The 26,299-nt window shown below is 39.8% G+C and overlaps 2 protein-coding genes across 10 annotated transcripts in view; one reads left to right on the forward strand and one right to left on the reverse strand.

The window, feature by feature from the left end:
- Positions 1-8,519, forward strand: part of SPAG1 (sperm associated antigen 1) — a 98,542-nt gene extending 90,023 nt beyond the window's left edge. For 5 of the 6 annotated variants that reach the window (XM_049700228.1, XM_049700226.1, XM_049700227.1 and 2 more), the window contains 4 exons: positions 722-848; positions 5,860-6,024; positions 7,337-7,708; positions 7,815-8,519. In XM_049700228.1, the coding sequence (XP_049556185.1) occupies positions 722-848; positions 5,860-6,024; positions 7,337-7,708; positions 7,815-7,946 (796 nt within the window). In that variant the 3' untranslated portion in view covers positions 7,947-8,519. Of the gene's footprint in view, positions 1-721; positions 849-5,859; positions 6,025-7,336; positions 7,709-7,814 lie in introns of those variants that run through there. The other variant, XM_049700230.1, reaches the window with a different exon arrangement.
- The window catches only part of RNF19A (ring finger protein 19A, RBR E3 ubiquitin protein ligase), an 80,018-nt gene continuing 60,665 nt past the window's right edge, over positions 6,947-26,299 (reverse strand). Inside the window, exons 13-17 of one of the 4 annotated variants that reach the window (XR_007472464.1) lie at positions 24,385-24,476; positions 9,636-9,782; positions 9,297-9,438; positions 8,882-8,968; positions 6,947-7,684 (exon numbers count right to left, since the gene is read on the reverse strand). Coding sequence is in view for 1 of the 4 variants with exons in the window: in XM_033438199.2 (XP_033294090.1) it covers positions 15,271-15,356 (86 nt within the window). In the remaining 3 variants the exon portion in view is untranslated. Of the gene's footprint in view, positions 7,685-8,881; positions 8,969-9,296; positions 9,783-14,966; positions 15,357-24,384; positions 24,477-26,299 lie in introns of those variants that run through there. The other 3 variants (XR_007472465.1, XR_007472463.1, XM_033438199.2) reach the window with 3 other exon arrangements.

Raw genomic sequence — 26,299 nt, forward strand, 5'->3', positions numbered from 1 at the left:
CCAGGTATCCCCGCACAGTCATGTTCCCTCTGATTCTCCATGCTGCAGCTGGAGCGATCTTCCTAAAACATGGTGAACAGATCAGCCTCTGCTTAAAAACCCATCACTGGACTACCATTAACCTTGGGATAAAGCTCAGCCTCCTGCCGGGACCTTTCTGATCTGGCCTCCCACTCTCCCAGCCTCATCACCACCATAGCGCTCTTTTCTTAGTCCATCAAGAGCACCGTGTTCTCTGTCACCGTAGGACTTTGCACGTGCTGTGCCCTCCCTACATATTAAATCTCAGCCCAGTGCCTTCGCATTGGATAATTCTCAATTTGTACTCTGGGCTTCAACTTAAACGTCACTTCTTCTGGGAAGTCTTCCCTGACTATTCCTCCCCTTGCTTCAGCTCCACCAAATGTGATGAGAGTCTCAGCTCTGTGCTACCAGAGCATCCTCTACAGATTTTATTGTGTTTGCTTCTTTTGACTGTCTCTTCCCCTAGACTGCAGCCTCCTTGAGGGCCGGGACTGTTTTGATTGCGGTTGTATCCCCAGGGCCCTAATTTCAAGTATTGCAAGAAAATGCCATAATTGGAGGAAAATGTTAGGTTTCAATTGCAGCAGCTGTGGTGTAGAAACGGACTTGTTTATCTATTTTCTGATTTCTGTTAGTTGTCCAAGTTTATAGATATGTTGTTTTTACTTCCATAATGCTGAGTTCCATTACATACCAGAGCCCTCTGTTACTTGAAGCTGGGCCAGTTTGAAGAGGCAAAGCAGGACTGTGACCAGGTGCTTCAGACAGATCTCGGGAATGTGAAGGCATGCTATAGACGAGCTCTTGCTTACAAAGGACTCAAGGTGAGGAAATCTTCGTTTTAATATATAAATGTCAGCTCTGAACAGATCATGTGGTTTTCATGAACATAAATTGTGGGCTCAAGGAATGGCAGTGACATTATCCTGGGATTTAATCCCAGTTCTGTACTCAGCAGTCCCCAAACCTTGGAAGATGCCTCAGATTTCCCCGGACTATAATGTGGAGCTAGATAATTTCTAAGATTCCTTCCAGCTCAAAAGCGATGATTTATTTCCTGATTTTCTAAGGAGTGTTGTTAGTTATAATAGGTCCACTTTAAAGGACAGGAAGGTTTGTTTGAATTACTGAAGGCCATCATCACCGCCACTGGATTCCTCTAGCAGGGGACTGGGGTTGTCTGTAGGGTGGGAGGGAGGTATCAGAACGGAGAATGTGTTCACCCCATGGACGTTGGTAGAGACATGGCAGAGGCGGGGAAGTTTGTTGTGATTTGGGCTGTAAACTGGCCGGTGGTCAGTGTGAGGCTATAGGATGGCATTCTTCTCTAAGAAAACCACACCATTATTTTCAAGGAAAGTATTGTATAATTACATTTTTCTTTATGATGATTCTTCTGTGTGGAAAACTTGAGTGAATGTTCACATTTGTAGAAAATAACATGACAAGGAAAAATCAGAACATACTGGGAAATGGCATTTCCTGAAATGGTATTTTTAAAGAATCAAGTTGATTAAGGTTTAATACAATGAAATTCACACATTGTCAGTGTACAGGTCATTGACTTTTTTTTTTCCTCTTTAAAGTTTTTTTTAACTGAGATATAATTGACATTTTATATCAGTATCAGGTGTACAACATAGTGATTTGGTATTTGTATATACTGTGAAATGATCACAATATGTGTAGTTCACCACACATAGTTACAAATTTTTTGTGTGTGACGAGAACTTTTAAGATTTATTCTCTTAGAGACTCTCCAATATACAATACACGATTACTATCTCGAATCACCATGCTGTTTACATCTCCATGACTTATTTTGTAACTGGAATTTTGTACCTTTTGAGGGTCTTCAACCTTTCCCACCCATCCCCCACACCCCAACTCCCACCTTGCCTCTGGAAACCACCATTCTGTTCTCGATGTTTCTGTGAGTTCAGGTGGTGGTTTTTTTTGTTGGTGGTGGGGTTTTTTGGGTTTTTTGGATTCCACATGTAAGTGAGATCATAAGGTAATTGTCTTTCTCTGTATGACTAATTTTACTTAGCATGATGCCTTCAAAGTCCATCATGTTGTCACAAATGGTGGAACTTCCTTCTTTTTTATGGCTAAATAATATTCCATTGTGTAGACATACCACATTTTCTTTCTCTTCATTCACTGGTGGACACTTAGGTTGCTATTGTAAATGATGCTGCAGTGAGCATGGGAGTATCTTTTCAAGTGAGTGTTTTCGTTTTCTTTGGTTAAGTACAGGTTTCTGTCTCAGGTGGCTGAGCAGTACAGTGTGATACGGGAGGGTGTACAGCAGGAGGGAGAGATTTGAGGGAGGAGTGTTGACCTTATTGAGTTTGAGAGAGTTCCTGTAATTTCCTGCCCATCACTGACAGGGAAATATCTAAAAATATATTCCATAAAACCTAGGTTTTGTTGAGAGAGGGTGGTCATGTTTGTGTGTCCTGTATCAAATGAGTACGACCTGTGTGCACTGAGTGCTCAGGCTTTTCTAGGTCCTAGATCCCCTCAGGCTGCAGTGGAGCCACACCTCTACCCCTGACCAGCGGGGCCATGCAGCTGCCCTCCCTTTCCTCCCCTCCCCCACCCTTCTAAGTTTGTTATATAGCACACAGATGAACAGGCAAGTGAAGAGGTGTGTCGGGCGAGGTCCAGAAATGTCCTGAGCGCAGGAGCTTCTGTCCCCATGGAACTGGGGTGCGTCACCCTCCCAGCATGTGGATGCCCCACTCACCAGCCCAGCAGCTCCACAGCTGCACTGTGTCCTGTATTCACAGTGTGTTCACTGTATTCCCAGGGCCCAGGCGACCTGACCAGTCCCCTCCCCTTTCTTTTGTTAGCAACATACTCATTTGTAAACCTCAGGTAAAGATTTCCTAGGTGGTGTGTGGCACCATGAATTAAAAGAGGCTTCTTGAAAATTTACTCAACTGTTTTTGAACTCGATGGATTTGGGTCCGTGAGGTACTCATGATCTGCATGACTCATGAGTTTATATCCAGACCCTTAGAACAGGTTTATCCCATACTGGCTGCCTGACTCTTTGAACTTGTTTACTTGATTCAAAGTCAGAAGTTGTACCTAATGAAAGACCGGAATTTTATACTTCCTTGGAATGAATTCTAGAAATTGTATTATGATGCAGAAAGATAATCCCAATTTTTAGTAATGCTATCCCACTGGAGTATGAGACTGGCATCTTTCCTGGTTTGATTTCTTATAACTTGATCTGTATACCCTGTAGTTTATGTGCCAAGTGAATTTAATTTCAGGATCTTCAAAGGCTGCCACTGCTTATAAAACGCATCAGAACTCACACCTGGATTGGCTTCCCCTGTGTGACTGGTGAGCAAGTGGCACAGAGGCTCACAGGGAGCTGGGGCCCTGCCTGTGCTTTCTCAGATATTTTGTTCGTTTTCTAGCTTGCTTTATTTTATTTTTTCTGTGTGCCAGGTTTGAAAAATATAGGGCTTTCCTTAATGTTCAGCTGTTCTTCATAAGAAAAGATAATTGAACATTTTGCTTTTACTTACAATTTATATCTTCTGTCGAGTGCCACTCACGTGCTAGGCTTTGGGAGCATAGAGGTGGTAAGACATAGTGCCTGCCTTAGGGAATTCACAGCCAACCGGGGATGCTATCAGGCCAAAAGTATCAAAAAGAGTAATATCGTCTAAAATAATTGCTGTTATTGGAGTTTAAGCACATTTATTAATAGTAAATGTTATCACAAACACGTGATTATACTTTACCTTTTTTTTTTTTTTTTGAGGCCTGACAAGGTCATTAGCAACTTTTAACGTCCTCCTTTTTGCTGGAGCCGCACTTTTCTCTCTGTGTGAGCTCTGCTCTGCCCCCCACTCTGCGTGGCTGGCTTCCCTTCAGGTCCTTTGTTCTCTGACACCCGTGTCAAAGGAGACTCCTTCCCCTCGTTAGCATCCGTCTCCATCCTTGCTTCTCTTAATTGCATAAATGACAGTGCACGCTTACTTTATTTATTCATTTGTTCACTTGTTTTCTTACTGTTTCCCCTCATAAGATGTAAGCTTCCAGGAGGGCCAGGGCCCCGGCTATCCTTTCCCCCATGGTGTCCTAGCCCCTGGCCCACGGAGGGGCCGGATCTGGTCTGATGCTGTGTTGACCCGGCACCCCGGCCCCTCCTCTGCCACCGCCTCCCTGCTCCATGGCCATCCCCGAGCCTCCTGCTGTCGGGCCCTCTCTTCACACTTGCCTGCTTCTGTTTAACATTTATCAAAGTGTATTTCTTGCTTTCTTAGGTTTCTTCCAACCAGACAGATTGGTCTTTAGGCACAGTTGTTCCTTGAATGGATGAAAAAATAGTCATGTCAACTCCTTGCTGGTGGCCTTCTATTTCCAAGGCTGCAGCTCACAAATCTCCATTTTCAGGCCTCTCACTTGAGCTCCACAACCGTCTTATCATTCACCTTCTGCTCATTGCTGCTTTCATCATCTCAAAGATTATCTTTCTATGCCTCAGTTTCCTCATCTTTAAATGGGGACAGTAACAGTATCTATAGGGCTATTGTGGGACTAAAATAAGAATACTTGCAAAATGTTGAGACGGGTAAGAGTTAGCTATTATTACTCCCTCAGCTTGCCCCGCTGCCCCCCCTTCTTGCCTTTCAGTATGATTCCGTGCCTGAACACCTAGGATGGAAACACAGTGTCATTTGCCTTTTGTAGCAGGTTTTCCAACTGCGCTGTTGTGACAAAGTGCTATGTGGAGATTGTTGTTAATAGCGCTGATGTACTACAGTTTGTAAATAATTTACCTTTTTAAAAAATACGTTAGAGCAGGTTTAAGGTTATCCCTTTTAAACACATCACTCTTGCTCTAGTATGCTGCTGGGTGGAGTGGGAAGGGCCGCGGCATTACAGCTCGTCCCCCAGGAGTGTCACGTAACCACCAGCTTATCTTACCTGTGCTTCAGCGTCCAGTGCATGCTGTTATTATATGTCGTGAGTACTTGAGAGGTGACACGTCATTGGAATTCCTGGCCTCCTCACAGAATTAATTTTGGCTTAATCAAAACACGGGTCTAGTCTGTAGTTCTAGAATGTGGCTTGTCACAGCAGACTGTGATTCTGCGGTGTCCGTCTCTGCCAGCAGGTTCTGTGCAGTGTCTGGTTAAGCGTAGATCCCTTCTCCTTCCCCTCAACCTCTCCAGTGTATTGCCTGACTCTTTATGGAGGAATAAAGGTTGTCTCTAGGCTGTTTGAGCAGTAGGCAACCAGAAGGGTGTTACAGAACAGGGCATCATGGTAACAGCTAACACTGGCCCAGCTCTTTCTAAGGCTAAGCCACTCCCATGTTATTTTATTAATGAGCTGATTGCTCGGCACAACCTCGTGAAAACTAGAGTAGAATCTCTTTTCATCCTTACTTTCAAGATGAGAGAACTGAAGCTCAGAAAGCTGAAGTGGGATCTTGCTCAAGCTTTCATTACTAGTAGGTGCTGATGTGAGGCTGTTCGCTCTTTCATCTATTCATTCAGCAGACCACAAATGCCTGTGTGTGCCAGGGACTATGAAAGCTGTGGTGGTACAGAACTTAACTTGCCTTCTAACCCCAGATTCCGTGCTCACTCTCCTGTAGAGGATGGCCACTGTGTCGTGGGCTACAATATTTTAGCCCAAGACTTATCTCATAGGCCTAACTTTCCTACTGCGGTACTAATGGAACCCACTACACACACTCTGTGTACTCATCTCACAAATTCCACTCCCACCTGGGCTCATCTGTGCCCCTTCTCCTTTTATGTATGAAAATTATTTTCTCTGCCTTCCTGCTTTCAGAATTATCAGAAAAGTTTAAACGATCTCCATAAAGTTCTCCTACTAGACCCAAATATTATTGAGGCAAAAATGGAACTGGAGGAGGTAACCAGAACCCTGAGTGTTCAGGAGAATGCAGCATTATTCAACAAAGAAAAGGAGAGAAGGAAAATTGAGATTGAAGAGGTATGTGTATTTGATTATCTCTGAAAGTACTCTTTTGGAGATCCTATACTCATATGGGATTCTGAGGTCATATTCCTATGACTTTAAAAATTTTCATGTTTTTATTCTGATGATCAATGAAGACATTTTAACAAATTAATGACAAGATTTTTCTTTTGTTGTGATAATTAGCCATTGCATTTCCCAGCATGGGTCCAAGGACCCTTGGGTGTCTGCATTCTTCCTTTCTGTGCTCCCCTCCCCCGGTACCACCTGGCCTGTAGTTTTATTGCTTCCACTCCAGGTTGCCCTGCGAGCCTGTGGCCGCTGAGCTTTGCTTCCTGGTCGACCCAGAGAACCCTGCAGGACTGATTCAATTTCAGTGGTCCTGCACGCCACACCCCATAGAGGGTTCGTGATTGATTTAGACTTTTTTAGTAAACTTGTAAACAAGACCGGCCTCATCAGGGGTCCTGGACTACCCTAGAATCAAACCTACCTTTGTGATTTCAGACAACTCAATGCGTTGTGCTGTAGCCTTTTGTTTCGCCTTTAGTGCAGAATGTCAGCTCTTGGATTCCTGTGCATCCATGAATACTGTATCAGCTACCTATCATCTTACATTTCTACTAAGAGTTAGAGGCTAATATGTGAAAGAAGCTAGGGAGTTTTTTCCCTCTAAGGAGGGAAGGAAAAAGCTGTTTTAAGAGAATTGAAAAATGTAAGTTGACTTCTCTATCAAATGTAACGAAACAAGTAAATGTAAAATTTATCATGAAGAAGAGATACAAAGTTGTTACAGGTCTTCTTCCATGCAGCAGCTTTTACTTGTGGAAAATTATAAAATTTCACTGTCATATTCTCAGTGTCAAAATTTTTTTTAAACTTTAAAAATGAATGCTTTTATGAATGGATACTTATACTTTAAAAGTTCTCTTCCTAAAAAAAAGTAGATTTTATGATTATTACAAGTTATATATTTTTCACTTAGAACTTGACTAAACTACAGTCCACTTGTGTTTTTCAGTTCCTTCCCGTTTTTTGTTTGTTTGTTTGTTTTTTTGCTGTACGCGGGCCTCTCACTGTTGTGGCCTCTCCCGTTGCGGAGCACAGGCTCCGGACGCGCAGGCTCAGCGGCCATGGCTCACGGGCCCATCCGCTCCGCGGCATGTGGGATCCTCCCGGACCGGGGCACGAACCCGTGTCCCCTGCATCGGCAGGTGGAGTCTCAACCACTGCGCCACCAGGGAAGCCCACTTCCCGTTTTAATGAAGGTAACTTGGGGTGTGTGCAGTGGCCGTTGTGTCACAGTGTAATTTGTCTCCCCCTGAAGGTGAATGAAGGCCAGAAAGAGGAGCCTGAAAGGACCTCGGAGGACGTCTCCACTGACTCCCGTGCTTCTGAGATGGGGGACACAAGCAACGGGCCACGAGAATTCTATGAGAAACTACCAATCCCCAAGCCTAACAATGCCTACGAATTTGGCCAGGTTATAAACGCAGTCAGTACTATGAAAGATAAAGAAGCCTGTGCACACCTGTTAGCCATCACTGAACCGAAAGACTTGCCAGTGTTGTTGAGCAACAAACTTGAAGGGGATACATTCCTGCTCCTCATCCAGTCTCTGAAAAATAATCTTATGGATAAAGATCCTTCTTTGGTATATCAGCATCTTTTATATCTGAGTAAAGCAGAAAGGTTTAAAGTAAGTGTCAAACTATGTTATTCATGGAGATTGATTTTTTTAGGGTTTTTATAACAACTTTAAAATGCCAGTTTGTATGCTAATATAATTTTTCTCCTTCTTTCAGATGATGTTGACACTGATTAGCAAGGGCCAAAAGGAGCAGATTAAACAGCTCTTTGATGACCTCTCAGACACACCAAACAAACATTTTACTTTAGAAGACGTGCAGGCCCTCAAAAGGCAGTATGAGCTTTAAATAAAGATTATTGTTAGATTTCTTCCATGCATGTATGTGTCCCAGTAATGCTAATGAGTAATTAGCTAATGCTAATTGTAATAGAGTTGCATGGATAAAACCTGGCTTAGAAAAGATCCCTTGGTCTGGACTATAAACTATTTTACTTATTTTTATACATAGAACACATATATTCTACAATCTGCTTTTTATTAGTTGTAAATATTTTCTTATGTACCAGAGCTAACATCTTTATATTTAATAATAAGTATATCTGGAACTCGTTAAGATGCATTTTAATTTATATTATACATTTTCTTTTAATAACTGACTTGTTAAAATTTTGAGTTAAATTACACTTCTTTGGGTATGAAGGAGTCCTGTTAAGTTTGATAGAAATGTATTTCTTTACAGTTCATTTTTAAAAGTGAAAATCATTAACAGTGATTATTACATCACTTTTATTTCCTGCTAAGATATATATATAAATCCCATTTTATACTACTTGTGGATTACAGGCCTCTAAGATGAAATGTAACACTTAAGTCTATAACATGAAATGATTATTAAATAAATTGTGATTATTAATTTAGAGCTATAAGAGGAACTTATTTTTTTCTAATATGGAAGCATTACCTAATAATTAAGAACAAAAATTGCCTGAAATTCTACTACTTTTTACTACATTTTTAAAGGCAAGTTTCCCTTATGTGTTGCTTATATAAGCAATAACGAAACAACCACTATATAAAAGCAACTAAGCCTGCATTTCTATTTGAATTGTCACTCCCACACTTCCCCCAAACATTTTAAATGACTTCTCCCTCTTTTTTTCTTTTTTCCCCCCCTCCTTTAAGCATAATCATATTTATTCCCTTCGTGCAAAAGGGAAAGTGAAGAACTCTTTATATTGAGAGCTCCCTTGTTAACTGGGTCAGAGTAAAGGTGTTTCTTACGATAAAACCTTCAGGTCTCTATCAATGTGCTGTCATTTATTCCTGTAGTCTTTGGTCAGGTTTCTTCTTCTGAAGCATTTTCTTGCTCTTTAGAAGAGCAGACGAAAGATGACTATCACATTCATTATTACCATATCCATTATTATCTAATATTTAATAGTTAAAGAATATTTAAAGTATTGTGGGTAAATGGTTTCAAACTGCGCCATTTTTTAAAAAAACTATTCTTTCCTAAGCTCATAAATGAAAATCTGCTGTGATGGGTATTTAACTCTAGTCTTCAAGCAAATGAACAAAACAGTCTTCTCCTTTTGAATGATACTAAGTTTCTGTGCAAGTACATGATGGAGTGTGTTAGTAACTTTACAGTAGAAACGTAAAACGGAAACGTTCTCTTTTGTTGACAGTTACATACCCAGTACTAGCTGCATGGGGCAGCCTCTCCCGTGGAGGAGGTGGTAAGCAGTGAGCAAGTGCCGGGCTGTCCCAACTGTTGGGTTCACACCTGGAGAAACTTGTTTCTCCCCAGCCGGAGTCCTGAGGGAGGACCTCCATGACTGAAGGAAGGGAAGAGAAAGTGAAGGAAGCAGATAAGAATATCAAGGGCATTAAAGGAGCACAGTTCCTGCAGACAGCTTCAGGACTTCAGCAGGAAGTCTGCCCACAAGCCTCTGGGAGTACCCTACTTAGGGATCTCCCCACTGGGTCCGTGGGCATCCCCAACACCCCAAGTGCTAAACCCTCCTGCCAACACCTCCTGCCATTCTGTGACCAGATCCTTCTGCATGCTCCTGAGTGCTGCAGCAGTGAGAGCAGGCGCAGTAGTTGGAGTATTCTCAGAAGGATGGACCAGAGTCTGTGGGTAAGGGAGAAATTGCAACTGGAGCTATAACACTACCTTCTGGAAGACAAAAGAGAGGTTTCCAGCAGCCGGTCTGGTGAATTCTAAGAATAAGGAGAAACATAAAAGGTTAAGGATTCTGCCACAAGGCAGAACAAGAAGAGTGGAGCGGGTCTACCCATTCAGGAACCGAGGAAACCCCTCATATAGCAACACCAATGATTAGTATCCCGACTGAAGGCAACCAGTAAAGATTTAAGGAGGTGCCTGCTACTTCAAATGCAGAAACAGCAACACAGAAATACAAGGAACATGAAAAATCAAGAAAATATGTCACCTCCAAAAGATACCAATAACTCTCCAACAATCGAGCTCAAAGCGACAGAATACTCTGATGCAGCTGATAAAGAGATCAGAATAGCTGTTCTGAAGAAACTCTTCTGAAGAAGCTGTTCTGAAGTGAGCTACAAGAAAACTCAGAAAGACAGCTTCATGACAATAGGAAGGAAAATACGTGAACACAATTAACTCTTTACCAAAAAATCACAAAAAAGAACTAAACAGAAAGTCTGGTGAATGAGATGAAGGATGCACTGGAGAGCCTCTGCAGTAGTGCAGATCAGATGGAAGACAGAATAAATGACTTAGGGGATGAGAATTTTGAAATAAATCAGAATAAAAAAGAGCAAAGAAAGCATGCATGCTCTATGGGACTTGAGACAGAGAGCAAATATCAATACTAGAAGAATTGGGGATCCAGAGGGAGAAGGGGACAGAAAGTTTACTTAAATAATAGCTGAAAACTTCCCAAATCTGGGGAGACTTGGACATCCAAATTCACAAAGCTAATAGATCACCCTGTTATCTAAATGTGACAATACCTTCTCCAAGACACGTTGTAATGAAACTACCAAAAATCAAAGATAAAGAATTCTAAAGGCAGCCAGGGGGGGAAAAAAAGTGTAACCTACAAAGGTACATCCATTGGGCTATCAACAGGTTTCTCACCAAAACCCCTGCAGGCTAGGAGAGAGTGGGATTACATGTTCAGAGCATTGAAAGATTAAAAACTCCCAGCCAAGAATATTCTATCTAGCAAAGTTATTCTTCAGATATGAAGGAAAAATAAAGACTTTCTCAAGACAAACAAAAGCTGAGGGAGTTTCTCACCATTAGACCTGCCTTGCAAGAAATGTTGAAAGGAGTTCTTCAAGCTGACATGAAAAGAGGCTCATCAATGACATGAAAACACCTTTATACCTGTAAAGGTGAAAAATACATGCTCAAATTTAGAAAATTCTAATTCTATAATAAGACGGTGTATTAGCCACCAATTACAGATAAAGGTTAAAAGAAAAGAGTATTAAAAGTAACTATAGCTACTATAATTAAATATACAACATAAAAAGATAGATTGTGACATCAAAAGTGTAAAAGGGGGGCTAGTGAAGGGAGGAGTCTTCATAGGTGAATGAAGGTGCTGTCAGTGTAAAATGGACTGTTTCATCTATGAGCTGTTTTAGCTAAGCCTCATGGTAACCACAAAGCAAAAGTATAGGGCAGATTCATGAAAGATTTCAGAAAGGGAAAACAGCATATCACCATGGAAAATCACCAGTTTACCAAGATGAAACAAAAGGAAAAAGAAACATAAGGAAAAAACAAAAACAAAGGGGAAAGAAACAATGGAAATAGAAACCAGAAAGCAATCAATAAGATGGCAATAGTAAGTCCGTACATATCAATAATTACTCTGAATGTATGGATTGAATTCAGTTAAAAGGCACAGAGTGGCTGGATTGATTAAAAAAACAAGACCCAACTATATGTTTCCTTCAGGAGACTCACTTCAGCTTTAAAGACACACGGGCTCAAAATGAAGGGATGGAAGAAGATATTCCATGCAAGTGGAAACCACAAAAAGTGGGGATAACCATACTAATATCAGACAAAATAGACCTTAAGCCAAAAACAATAACAAGAAGCAAAGAAAGTCATTATGTAATGATAAAGGGGGTCAGTAAGCAAGAATTTATAACAATCATAAAGATGTATGGGCTCAACGTAGGAACAACTAAATATATGACTGGGATTTATCCTTGGGATACAAGAATGGTTCAACACATGTGAGTTAATAAATCTAATATACCATATTAACAGAATGAAAGAAAGAAATCACATGATGATCTCAATAGATGCAGAAAAAAGCATATAGCAAAATGCAACATCCTTTCATGATAAAAACCTGCAACAGATTGGATATGGAAGAAACATAACCTCAACATAATATAGGCCATACGTGACAAGCCCACAGCAAACATACTCAAGAGTGAAAAATTGAAAGCTTTTCCTCTAAGGAACAAGGATGCACACTCTCACCATTCTTATTCAATACTAGTATCATTAGTTCTCACTAGAGCAACTAGGCAAGACAAAGAAAAGGCATCCAAATAGGAAAGGAAGAAGTAAAATTTTCATTATTTGCAGATAGACGATATGATTTTATATACAGTCAGCCCTCTGTATCCATGGCTTGAATTCTGGGGTTGATTGAATCTACAGATTTAGAATCCATGAGAGGTTTATATAAGGGACTTGTGCATCTGTGGATTTTGGTATTGCTGGGGATTCCAGAAACCAGTCCCCCACAGATACCAAGGGACGACCATATAGAAAATCCCAAAGTCTCAACCAAAAAAACTCTTAGAACTAATCAACAAATTTAGTAAATTTGCAGGATACAAAATCATCATACAGAGATCAGTTGCATTTCTGTACACTAACAATGAAACACCTGAAAAATAAAACTATCCCACTCACAATAGCATCAAAAGCAAAATACCAGGAATAAATTTACTCAAGGAAATGAAGCATCTGTACAACGAAAACTACAAGACTTTGTTTAAAGAAATCAAAGATGATGGGCTCCCTGGTGGCACAGTGGTTGAGAATCCACCTGCAGGGGACACGGGTTCGAGCCCTGGTCTGGGAAGATCCCACATGCTGTGGAGCAACTAAGCCCATGTGCCACAACTACTGAGCCTGTGCTGTAGAGCCCGCGAGCCACAGCTACTGAGCCTAGAGCCCATGTTCTGCAACAAGAGAGGCCACCGCAATGAGAAGCCTGCGCACCACAACGAAGAGTAGCCCCTGCTCACTGCAACTAAATAAAACCTGTGCACAGCAACAAAGACCCAACACAGCCCAAAATAAATTAATTAATTTTAAAAAAAGGAAATCAAAGATGACTCAAACAAATGGAAAGATACCCCACACTCATGAATTGGAATAATTAATATTGTTAAAATGTCCATATTACCCAAAGCCATCTATAGATTCAGCGCAATCCCTATCAAAATTCAAATGGCATTTTTGACAGAAATAGAAAAAGAAATCCTAAAAATTTGTATGGAGCCACAAAAGACCCCTATAACTAAAGCAATTATGAGAGAGAAGAGCAAAGCTGGAGGCATCACACTTTCTGACTTCAAACTATACAATAAACCACAATAATTAAAACAGTATGGTACTGGCATAAAAATAGACACAGACCAATGGAACAGAATAGAGACCCCAGAATTAAACCTCCACATATATGCCAACTAATATTAGACAAGGGAACCATAAACACCCAATGGGGAAAGGGTAGTCTCTTCAACAGATGGTATTGGGAAAACTGGGTAAACAAATGCAGAAAAAAGAAATTGGACTCCTCTTATACCACTCAGAAAAATTAACTAAAAATAGATCAAGGACTTATAAGACCTGATACTTTAAAGTGCCCATCAACTGATGAATAGATAAAGAAGATATGGAATATATATACTCAAAGGAATATTATTCAGCTATGAGAATGAAGGAAATCCTGTCATTTGTGACAACGTGGATGGACCCTGAGGGTATTATACTAAGTGACATAAGTCAGAGACAAATACTGTGTGATACCACCTATATGTGGAATCTTAAAGCTGAATTCATAAAAACAGTGTAAAATGGTGCATATCAGGGGGTTAGGGGTGGGGGAATAGAAGAGATGTTGTTTAAGGGTCCAAACTAACAACTAGTAGATAAATAAGTCCTGGAGATCTAACACAGCGTAGTGATTATAGATAACAATATTGTATTATAAACATCAAACTTGCTAAGAGACTAGACCTTAATTAGTCCCACCACAAAGAAGAAATGGTAATTATGTGATGTGATAAAGGTGCTAGCTAGCAGTACCACAGCAATCATACTGTAGTATAGAAATGTATCAAGTAACATGTAGTACACCGTAAACTTATACAATGTTATATGTCAAATATATTTCAATGTAAAAATAATTGCAGGTGATATTTTTTTTTAGCTTCACTTTGTGCCAGGCACTGTGCCTAGTTTATCATACATTGTCTAGTTTAATCCTAATAACAACTCTGTTACAGATGAGGAAACCATGGCACAGAGAAAATTAAAAACAGAAAATTTAAGTTAAATTAAATCCTTATGAATTAACAAGGATTACAAATGCAGCAAATGGCCAGTCCAAGATTCAAACCTGGGCAGTCTTTCTTTTGAACTCATATGCACTGTGCTGTGTAAAGGAAAATTTTAAATATATGAATGGAATAATGAGTAAGGTGCCTGGCCTTTAAGAATTACAGCTTAGTAGAGGCAATGGATATGTAAATTTACCAACTTTGGTACCCCAATAGAGGTATTTAGAGTGATTATGCAGGGCAAGAGGAGTGCCCAGCCCTGCCGTGAGAAGGTTAGGAAAGGTTTCAAGGAGTTAATGTTGCAGCTTGAGTTTGCCATTTGGATGCGAGAAAACAATGTGCCAGGCAGAGGAGACACAAAGGCATCAAGACGCATAGTGATGGTGCGTGTTGAATGAAAGGGTGAAATATCTGGACCTGTTTGGGGAACTGCATTTCACCTTAGTACTAGTGGAGCCTAAGCTTTGTGTGATAAAGCCTGAAGGAATTATAATTGGATATAGCTGCATGCTGCACATGAAATGGTAGTGATATCAGAGTTTTACTTATACAAAGAGTTCTTTTCCTAGTCAGGCATTACCACTCTTAACCAGTACCTGGTTTTCTTCCCCTTCTGGGCATACCCAAAATGGTACTTTTCAGCCTCTTTGTGATTGGCTGGAGCCAGGTGACCTCTTCTGCCAATAGGGTAGAGCAGGGGTCCCCAACCCCCGGGCTGCGGACCGTGGTGGTCCGCGCCTGGTAGGAACCGGGCTGCACAGCAGGAGGTGAGCGGCGGGCGAGCGAGTGAGGCTTCACTGCCGCTCCCCACCGATCCGTGTCACTCGCACTCAGCACGCCTGGCTCATCCTCTCCGTTCGCTCACATTACCGCCGAACCACCCCCATCGGTGGAAAAACTGTCTTCCACGAAACGGGTTCCTGGTGCCAAGAAAGTTGGGGACCGCTGGGGTACAGGTAAAAGCTGTCCGTCACTTCTGGGCCAGAGTATGCACGAGCTGGCACAAAGCCCTCACACAGCCTTTTCCCTCGCTGCAGTGACTGAGAAGGCCTCATGTTCCAGTTAGTGGGTCACAAGATGATGACCCCTCCAACAGCCTGGTGCTTTGAGTGTGGGCCTGAAGCAGAGGCCTGGTAATTTGCCCTGGACGGAGAGCCTAAACAGGAAAGAAACTTTTTTGTGTTGGGCCACTGAGATTTTGGATTGTTTGTAATTATATCCAAAGACTTAACCTCTCACAGTCTGTTTCTCTTCCACCTTAAGTCCTTAAATCTTTCATGAGTTCCTGGCCTGTAAAGCCAACTTCAAATGGTTCATCTCCACCTGGATGTCTCATTACTACAAATGTAATGTCCCCCAAACTAAACTCTGTTCCCTCAAACTTAGGCTTCACTTGTTTAGTGAAAGTTACCAGCATTCATACACTGGCCTCGGCCAGGAACTTTGGCTTCATCCTAGACTTTCCTTGCTCTCTCAAACTCCACATCCAATACTTCATCCAGGCAACTTGTTTCATTACCCAGTATGGCGCACTCACTTAACACTGTCTGCTTTCAGGGCTTCCCTGGTGGCACAGTGGTTAAGAATCCGCCTGCCAATGCAGGGTACACTGGTTCAAGCCCCGGTCCGGGAAGATCCCACATGCCGCGGAGCAACTAAGCCCGTGCACTGCAACTATTGAACCCGCGAGCGACAACTACTGAGCCCACGTGCCACAACTACTGAAGCCCACGCGCCTAGAGCCCGTGCTCCACAGCAAGAGAAGCCACCACAATGAGAAGCCTGCGCATCACAACGAAGAGTAGCCCCCGCTCGCCGCAACGAGAGAAAGCCCACGTGCAGTAACAAAGACCCAACGCAGCCAAAAATAAATAAATAAAATAAATAAAAAAACAAAACAAAAAAACACTGACTGCTTTCGCACGGAATGTTTCCCTGCTCCCGATGCTCTTCTCTCTTCCTTCTTCCCTCCAGAAAAACCCACAAGAGTGAATTCTTAGTCATCTTTTAAAATCCAGTTCAAATGGATTTTAAAATCCAGAGGGTTTTCCTCACCTCCCTTGGCTGAGTTAGATGATCTGTCTTTGTTTCCTCATGGTGCCATGTGCACAGCTCTATCATAGCTCTAAGCACTGCTGCGGTGTTCTGAGTTGACCTGTCTATGACAGAAAATGTCTCATTTAGTTCTGTTCCCTACCTTGATCAGCAAAATGCCTGACACAGTAGGGACTCAATAAATCTGCATGGAATGAATGAGAAGCATTGCTGACTTTATCATTATATGTTAGGGTACATATATTAAATTATTTCAGCAGGATGTTTGCACTTGTTATATCTGATGGGTTGCTATAAATCATGCATCCAGAAGTAGAAAAGTGTCAAAGTAATTCTCTATTAGAGTGAGGGTGATTTATCATCGAAGTTTAAACTCATGCCTTAGGGACCTTTTTAAGCAGTTTCTAGACTAGGAGTGAAGGACAAAATAGTAAAACAGAAAAGGAGAGAAAAAAAAGAAAACACAGGCTCTGAAAACTATACATGACAATATACCTGAGCAAATCATAATCATTAAGTTTGCATATTTTTAAATGATTAGTAGATACCGTCTCGCTGACAATCATGTTTGTTGTGGAATAACCTATGAAAATACCTTTTAAGCTATACACGACACAAGAGACTATCATTATTTCTGGTTCATGGACAATATGAAAGCTCCCTCTGTATAGAACCTGAGTCTAGGATTCTACGTCTCCTGACTATGGCCCATCAGTTAATGTCCACCCTCTGCAGTTGCTACCACATGATCCCATGGTCCACTGCCCTGGCTGCCCTCAGCCTCCTGACCTTAGCAGAAATAACTGAGGCCATCCCATATGACTGCTCCAATCAGCTTCCCTTCCTCTTGGCTTATGACCAAATGTTCCCTGCTCCTTCTCTCTCCCAGAAAGCAGTATTCCTCTCCTTCCTAATGCTGATCCTTGATCCCTCCCCCAAGAATAACACCTCTTTTGCATCTGCAATATGTCCCTTTCTATTACTGCCCCCACTCTCAGCCTACAAACTGACTCAACTCTTCCCACCTAAAGAAGAGTCCCTCTTTCAACATCCAAGCTTCCATCCTTTTCTACACCATCCTGTTTTCAAAAACAGATAATTTTCTCCATTTTCCCCACCTCCCAAATTTCCTCTTTTGAAAGAAATTTGGCTTCTACCTCCCATCACCATTGAAACTGCTCTCAACCACCTGGATCAAATCCAGAAGGCTTTTCTTAGTCATAGAATTGTGTTACACTCTTGTAGCCTAAAGAAATTTTTTAGAGATAGTCTCACCTAAAGCTAATCCCTTTATTTATACTGAAGCCCAAATAAGAACACAACAGAATATTGTATAGTATGAAACGCTGAGAAGTGGTGACTGCGTTGGTTTTGCCCTTTTGCTGAGATTTGTGGGCAAAGGAGGTGAAACTGAAAGGTGAAGAAGCAAAGCTGTAAGGGCAGCTATAATACCGAATCTAAACTGGCTATTATACTTCTGAATTGCCCAGAATGAGCGCTAATCTATTTAGGCATATGCAGAGAGTACCTCCTTCATGAGCAACATATCAAGATTAATCATGAGTTATACCAAAACTTACATTAGAGTGAGTTCAAGGATAGTTTATTATACTTGCCTTTCTATTATTTCATGGGTTTGCTATCTAGAAACAGGATGAAGCAAAGCGGGTTCATTAGGAATCTGTTTTACTCTATTAGCCAGTTGGCACCACCCAGACCAAAAGGACCCCTAAGGACTGATGTGGAAGTCATGGGCTGCTGCCTCTCTCAATTCCCCACACGAGAGCCGTCTGTTAGTGCGAAATCTGTCTCCAGAATACAATGCATTTCGTCAAGTTTATCAGTTTTGATACCTTTTGCCAAAAATCAAATAAAAGAGATGGTTGAAGGTTAATTAATAAAGATCAGTGAAAAAGCAGCAGGAGACAGAGCTGCCCCTTCTTTTTTTCTGGGAAACTGCTTTAGTGCATAGACTTTGGCATTAGATAAACCTAGAATTAAATCCCAACCCAGGATTTAATTGATACTCAGGAGCTGTATAACCTTGAAGACTTTAGATTCCTCATCTGCAAAATGAGGAGGGATACCTTCCTACCACTCAGGGTTGTAGGATTATGTAGTTCTTGTAAAATGCCTGGTGTTACTTCATAAGTTCCTTATCTTACCTTCTATGTATAGAACTCCTTTCTTCCCATAAGTATAATGATCTCATCTATATTGTTAGAAAAGGCTAATAAAGCTATTTTCAAATATTAGGGACACCTTTATATTTACTTACTGGGTAAGTCACACACATTAAGACCACGCCAATAGAAATGGGATAGCCAGAGAAGTGGTCTGGTGCCATCTCCTGGAAATCAGTCATGTCACAACAGCCAAGAGATGACTCCACATGTTGAGTTTAACAACCTATTTGTAAGAGCGTGTGTCTTTTCCAACCTGTCACTGTTTTGAGAGTGAGCCAACACAGATGTATATTCAGAGTCTGGCATAGGTTGGTAGGTGCTTAGCAAATGTTGAATGAATGAATCTAAAAGAACACTGCCCTAAAAGGTACCCTGGTTTCCAAAATTCAGATTAGAGAAGTTCCTATTACTGAGAACTTTACAGTGACACTCTAAATATTTCTCAAACAGTAGTTCTTGGAATATTTGCATCAGAATCACTTGGAAATCTTAGAGTCCAGGGGTTGGGAATCTAAATTTTAAAATATTTCTTGTGATTCTTAGGCAAGTTGGAATATACACCCACTGTCCTAGAAGCTGAGTGTGTAATAACTAATTAATATCTGAGTTGCATAAGCATCTAAGTGAACTAAACTATTTATGACCCTCTGAATAAAGTATTGTAGGGGATAAATAAAAAGATAGCTCCTGCTTTTAATGAGCTTATGACTAATTTGGAAGAAACGGAAAATAAAACCAAGTTCAAGAGACTCTAGTAAGAAAAAAAAAAAGCATCAATATAACGTTCAAGTGTCAAAGTTATTAAAAGGGCCAAAGTTAATCAAGAACATTTTCAGGAAGAGGTAAAATCTAAGCCATATTTTTAAATTGACTTGCGTTGATGAGAAGAAAGAGCTCAGTCTGATTGAATTACTTTACTGTAGAATTTCCAGTGTCACAGTGCACTGGAAACTTAGTTTGAAACTCTGCCACTGTCGGCATGCTTCACTGCGAAGTGGTCAGACACCAGTCAGGATACTTACAAACCAAACTCAGTTTTCTATTTTTCTTATTTTATATGTGAACTATATCTCAATTTTTAAAATTGAGGGGGAAAAAAGCAAACCATCCAATTCAGACAACAACTTAGGGTCAAATTCCAATCATTTCAAACAGGTCACCCCCTTTAAGTGTGTCACCCCTTTAAGCATGGTCACCCCTTTAATTTATCAGAAGGAATAAAAGCTATGGATGTGTGAAAGACTAAATACTTCCATGCTACAATGGGAAACGAGCACGTCTAGTCTTAACCATTCCCATTTAATGCTGTATTGGAGGTTGAAGCCAGTAAAAGAAGGAAAAAAAGAAAAGTTACTAAAGGCTTCCAGACTGGAAAGGAAGAAATAAAGCTGTCTTTATTTGTAGACATGATCGTCTGTGTAGAAGAATCCTAGAGAATCTGCCAAAAAATTATTAGAATTAATAAATGACTTAGAAGTTTGTAGGATTTCCAGATCAATCTACAAAAATTGTATTGCTATACAGGCAACCTTGGAGATATTGCAGGTTTATTGTGAATATCACAATAAAGTGAGTCATATGAATTTTTGGGTTTCCCAGTGCATATGAAAGTTACATTTACATTATACTGTAGTCTATTAGGTATGCAGTAGCATTATGTCTAAAAAATTGTATGCACCGTAATTAAAAAATACTCCATTGATGGGCTTCCCTGGTGGCGCAGTGGTTAAGAGTCCTGCTGCCAATGCAGGGGACACGGGTTCAAGCCCTGGCCCGGGCAGATCCCACATGCCACAGAGCGACTAAGCCCGTGCGCCACAACTACTGAAGCCCATGCGCCGTGCTCTGCAATAAGAGAAGCCACTGCGATGAGAAGCCCGCGCACCGCAACGAAGACCCAACGCAGCCAAAAATAAAAATAAATTAAAAAAAAAATAGTCCATTGCTAAAAAATGCTAACCATCATCTGCCACAAAACTTCAGTTTATTAAAACACCATATCTTCAAAGCACAATAAAGCAAAGTGCAATAAAACAAGGTATGTCTGTATACTATTAATGAAAAATCAGAAATTGAGATTTTTTTTAAAAAATCTACAAAAACAGTTTCTGAAAACTACAAAACACTGTTTAAAGAAATTTAAAAAACTAAATGGATAGATACAACGTATTCATGGATCAGAAGAGTCAATATCATTAAGATGCTAATTTTCCCCCAACTGATCTATAGATTCAATTGAATCACAATAAAAATCCCAGCAGGCTTTTTTGTAGAAATCTAGAAATTCCAGTATAAAAACAGTATTCAGATCACAGGGAAAGGATAGATTATATAACAGTGTCATCACAAACAGCTTTCTAAACGGAAGAAAATAAGATTGGACCTCCATATTACATACTAAACATAAATTCAATACAGATTAAAGCAAAGGTAAAAAATTAAATAACAATCTCTCAAGAAACCTAGGAGACTAAGTATCATTTAGGAGCAGGGGAGACCTTAACTACGATTAGAGGCCTGAAATATACCATTAGACACATGTGAAAATTAGAGCTTTCATATGGCAAAATAATATATATGAGTAAAGAGTGTATGGGGAGCCTCTGAATTATCTTTGCAACTCTTCTGTAAGTTTAAAAATATTATAGGGCTTCCCTGGTGGCGCGCAGTGGTTAAGAATCCACCTGCCAATGCAGGGGGCATGGGTTCGAGCCCTGGTCAGGGAAGATCCCACATGCCGCGGAACAACTTTTTGCGCCACAACTACTGAGCCTGCGCTCTGGAGCCTGCGAGCCACAACTACTGAGCCCACGTGCCACAACTACTGAAGCCCGCACACCTAGAGCCTGTGCTGCACAACAAGGAAGCCTGTGCACCGCAACGAAAGAGTAGCCCCCTAAAGCAGAAACTAACACACCATTGTAAAGCAATTATACTCCAATAAAGATGTTAAAAAAAAAAGAGTAGCCCCCACTCACCGCAACTAGAGAAAGCCCACGCACAGCAACGAAGACCCAACGCAGCCAAAAAAAAAAAAAAATTCTAAATAAAGTTGAAGAAAAAAGTGCACAGCAAGAAAAGTTAAAGTCAATAATCAAATACTAGATTTAGAGAAAAATATAATAAAAATATAACTTAATAGTAATATATATAATATATAGCTATTATGATAGCTATAGTATATAATAAAGATATCTTTTAAACTGACAAGGAGAAAACAACTCAAAAAATATAGGCAAAAAATATTAAAGTCAATTTAGAGAACAGCAAATCAAATACCATCATTTCCCTCCCCTCATAAAAAAGAAAACCACACAAAAAGATGTACAAATTCACTCATAGGGATATGAAAAATCAAGTAGTAGGTATTACTTTATACCAAACAGCCTTGCAAAACTATAAAGCTCCTAATATCTATTGTCGGTGGAATACAGGGGACAGAGGACTCGTGTATTGTCAGTGGAATTGGAAATTGTGACAACCTTTTTGGGAAGGCAATCTGATAATCTTATTAAAGTTAAAAATGCATATACTTTTCAATGTAGCTATTTGATTTCCATGAATCCATCTCCCATACTCCAAACCACCAGAAAACAAGGACTTATGTATGAGGATGTTTCTTGCAGTGTTTGTAGAGAGGAAAACAAAACAAAAGAGACACAAAGTGAATACCCATGAACATGCAGCCATCAAAACGAAGGAACTGGAGCTATATCACGTGACTCGGACTGATTTCTGAGATATTGAGAAAATCGCGACAATAATCAATACATATACGCACTGTGTAAGATTATATGAACGTAGAGAAAGCTATGCTATCACACATACTTGGTCATTTTCAGTGGTTATGGGGGAAGGTAATGTGGGAAGAAGGGTAGAGAAGGGAAAGGGGGAGCAAAGAAAAAAGAGAAAGGAAAAAGGGGGACAGGGAAAGAAAGTCTTTTGTGCACAGTTTATTTAAACTCTCAGTAGTACTTCTCTCTAAAACATCAGTTTGCACATTACCTCTAAAGCAACGATGATCCTTTATTTAGCTGAACGTATTACATTTTCCTTAAACAGAAAAAAAAGCCCCCGGAAACAAAGGTAAAATGCCTTGGCTATTCCAACCCTGAAAAAAGATGTTCCAGTGGCTGTCATACATCCTAGAATATTTATGAATTAACCTATTTGGCATAAAACCTTGTTAAAAGTTTCAGCCACTGTCTTGTTTCAAAACTTATTCTAGTGGACAATGTAATGAAGTGACTGGTCACCAACTCTGAGGCCTTGGTCCACAAATATTCTCATGTCTTTGCTCAGTTGTTCTGTCCCATCATAGCAAGCTTATCCTCAATTCCCTCTCCGTAGATGAAGTACTTATTAAGCGCACACATAGGAAAAAGTAAAGATATGGTTCTTGCCCCCGAGAGCCTACAGTTTCTTTTTAAGGTTTCTGGTTTCCTAGTACCCTGAATTCAGAATTTGGAGGCACCTGGTACGCATGCGGTTGTGAAATATCTAAGTTTTACCTCCTTCATGCAGGCCAACAGGTAGCAGAAATAGGTGCTCCAACATTATTAGGCAAAAAGCTGCAAAGAAAAACAATAAAAGCAGGAATATGTCAGCACCAGACAACCAGCAAATTGCCACACTCTAGGATTAGCAAACTCTGTGATCACAGAGGAAAGAGCTTACCACGCCTTGCTGCTCCTATTATGTAAATGAAAAGGAATTGCTTACTAACCCTGAAAATGTGGACCTCCGTGGTATAAAAAAAAAAAAATTCAGAAGGTCCAGACAGCCTTAATAACAATTTCTACCAAACATTCAAGGAAGACATAATTCCAGTCTTACATACTCTGATACTGAAGTTTATCCCAGGAGGTTAGTTTAACATTTAAAGAATCAAATTCACTATGTTAACACATTAAAGGAATAAATCACAATTACATGATAGATGACCCTCCCCCCAAAATAGCAGCCAATAAAATTCAGCATATTTCCCAAGGTAAACATTCTTGGCAAACTAAGAGTTAGAAAAGAATTTAATAATTTTGATAAAGGGTATCTACAAATATATCTACAAATATAACTGAAATATAAATATCGTAATTAATCGTTGAAATGTTGAAAGGGTTCCCTTTGAGATTATTAACGAGTTAACAATGCCCCCAAAACCACTGCTATTCAGCATTATGCACTTGAAGTCCTAGCCAGTCCAAATGGGCCAGAAAAAGAAATATATGATGCAGCGATCAAAGAGAAATATTTGAATCCCTGTTCTGCCACTAACCAGCAATGTAATTCTGGGCAAAATGCTAACCCTGTGTCTCAGTTTCCTCATCTGTAAAATGGGGATAATGAGTACCTCCTTCACAGGGTTGTTCTAAAGAGTAAACGAGAATATTTTAAAAGTACATAGAAAGTGTTTGACACTACAAAGCACTGTAAAAGTGTTTGTTAAATAAAAAAATAATTATTCACAGATGACGACTGTGTATAGAGAAATCTCAAAGAATCTAGAGGTGAACTCTTGGAATTAAGAGTACCGTTCCCTAGATGCAAAATCATTACATAAAAATTAGCCACATTTCTATATACTAACAAACAGAAAATGATACCTAAAAAATCAAAAAAAAAAGCCCCCGGAAATGATACCTAAAAAATCAAAAAAAAAATGATACCTAAAAAATCAAAAAAAAAAAGCCCCCAGTTAATAAAAATATTAAAAAAAATATAAAACTTAAAAAAAGATGTGAAAGATCTCTAGAGGAATAAGTATAGGTTCAATGCAATCCCAACCAAAATTGATAGAATGCAACGAGGTTATTCTAAAATGTTTATGGAAATGTAAAGTGCTAAGAACAGTCAAGACACTCTCCAAGAAAAACAAGGTGGCCAACATATTTCTAGATATCAAACAAATTCCAAGACTGACGTCTAACTCATCCATTAACTCACCTGGGGGAAGATCTCTTTCTGGAATGCTCATCCAATAGGTATGTCTTCATAGTTCCTCCCTCACTTCCTTTAGATCTTTGTACCAATGTCACCTAAGAAGACATCTTTCCAGTTTTCCCTGTATAAAACAGCACTACCCAATACTTCTGGTCACTTTTCCCCCCATCCCATATTTTCATAGCATCCATTATCTGACATTCTTTTAAGGTATGTGTATATGTTTTATTTATGTCACTCGCTTGACTATAAGCTTGCTGAAACCAGAGAATGTTTATTTAGTACAATGCTGTATCTCCAGATTTACTCTTTGTTGAATGAATAAATAAATAGGCAGAAATCACAAAGATTCTCACTGGCATAGGAAATGTAGTGATTAAATTTGAACTAAACTTATAAAACTGCAAACTCTCCTTCACTATTCATATATTAAATGATGGCTACCAAAATGCTATAACTCTCCCAGGTTTAGAATACTATTTTGGGCATCCAGAAACAACCAGTATGTAAATACTGGCTTTAAGCAATGATATCTCATACTTAATTAAGGGAAATAAATGAAACAAACTCATTAAAAGAGCCATATAAAATGTAGCTGAAAATCTTAATTGACTCTAAAATTGGCAAAATGATATAAGGAGTAGGAGTTTAGGTATTTTGCTCATGTTATGTACGAATTAATAGCTCTGATGGTTTTCAACATATATTTTATCCTTTGGTGATCAAAGTTTTTTTATTTTTAATTGAAATATAGTTGACATACAATATTATGTTAGTTTAAGGTGTACTACATAGTGATTTGACATTTACATACAAACTGATCATTATGATAAATCTAGTAACCATCTGTCTCCAAAGTTATTACAATATTATTGACCATATTCTTTTTGATGTATATTACATCCCTGGGGCTCATTTATTTTATAACTGGAAGTTTGTATCTTTTAATCTTCATCACTTACTTTGCCCAAAGCACCCTCCTTCCCCTGAATCTGGCAACCACCCATTTGTTCTCTTTATCTGAGTCTGTTTTCATTTTGCTTTTTTAGATCCCACATATAAGTGAGATCATATGATATCTGTCTTTGACTTACCTCACTTAGCATAATGCCCTATACATCCATCCATGTTGCTGCAAATGGCACAATTTCATTCTTCTTTATGACTTATATTCATATGGAAAAACGTGAACTTTTGGCCAACACTATGTGTGTGTGTGTGTGTGTGTGTGTGTGTGGATACACACACACACACACACACACCTTCTCTATCCATTCACCTACTGATGGGCACTTAGACTGCTTCCATATCTTGCCTATTGTAAATAATGCTGCTATGAACATAGCGGTGCATGTATCTTTTCAAATTAGTGTTTTCGGTTCTTCAGAAAAATACCCAGAACTGTAATTGCTGGATCATTTGGTAATTCCACTTTCAGTTTCTTGAGGGGCCTCCATACTGTTCTCCATGGTGGCCGTACCAATTTACATTCCTACCAACAGCGCAGGATGGTCCCCTTTTCTCCACATCCTCGCCAATACTTGTTATTTGTTTTTGTTGTCTTTTTGATTACAGTCATTGTGACAGATGTGAGGGGCTATCTCACTGTGGTTTTGATTTGCATTTCCCTAATGATAGTGATGTTGAGCATCTTTTCATGTGCTTGTTGGCCATCTGTATGTCTTTTCTGGAAAAATGTCTATTCAGGTCCTCTGTCCATTTTCTTAACGGAATTTTTTTTTGATATTCAGTTGTATGAGTTCTTTATATATTTTGGATATTAACCTCTTATCACACATATCATTTGCAAACATCTCCTTCCACTCAGTAGGCTGCCTTTTCACTTGATAGATGGTTTCCTTTGCTGTGCAAAAGCACATGGGTCTAGGACCTGGGCTCCTTTCGAATTTCTCCCTCT

This window comes from Orcinus orca, chromosome 17 (assembly GCF_937001465.1).
Source record: "Orcinus orca chromosome 17, mOrcOrc1.1, whole genome shotgun sequence".
In the NCBI taxonomy this organism is placed as follows: domain Eukaryota; kingdom Metazoa; phylum Chordata; class Mammalia; order Artiodactyla; family Delphinidae; genus Orcinus; species Orcinus orca.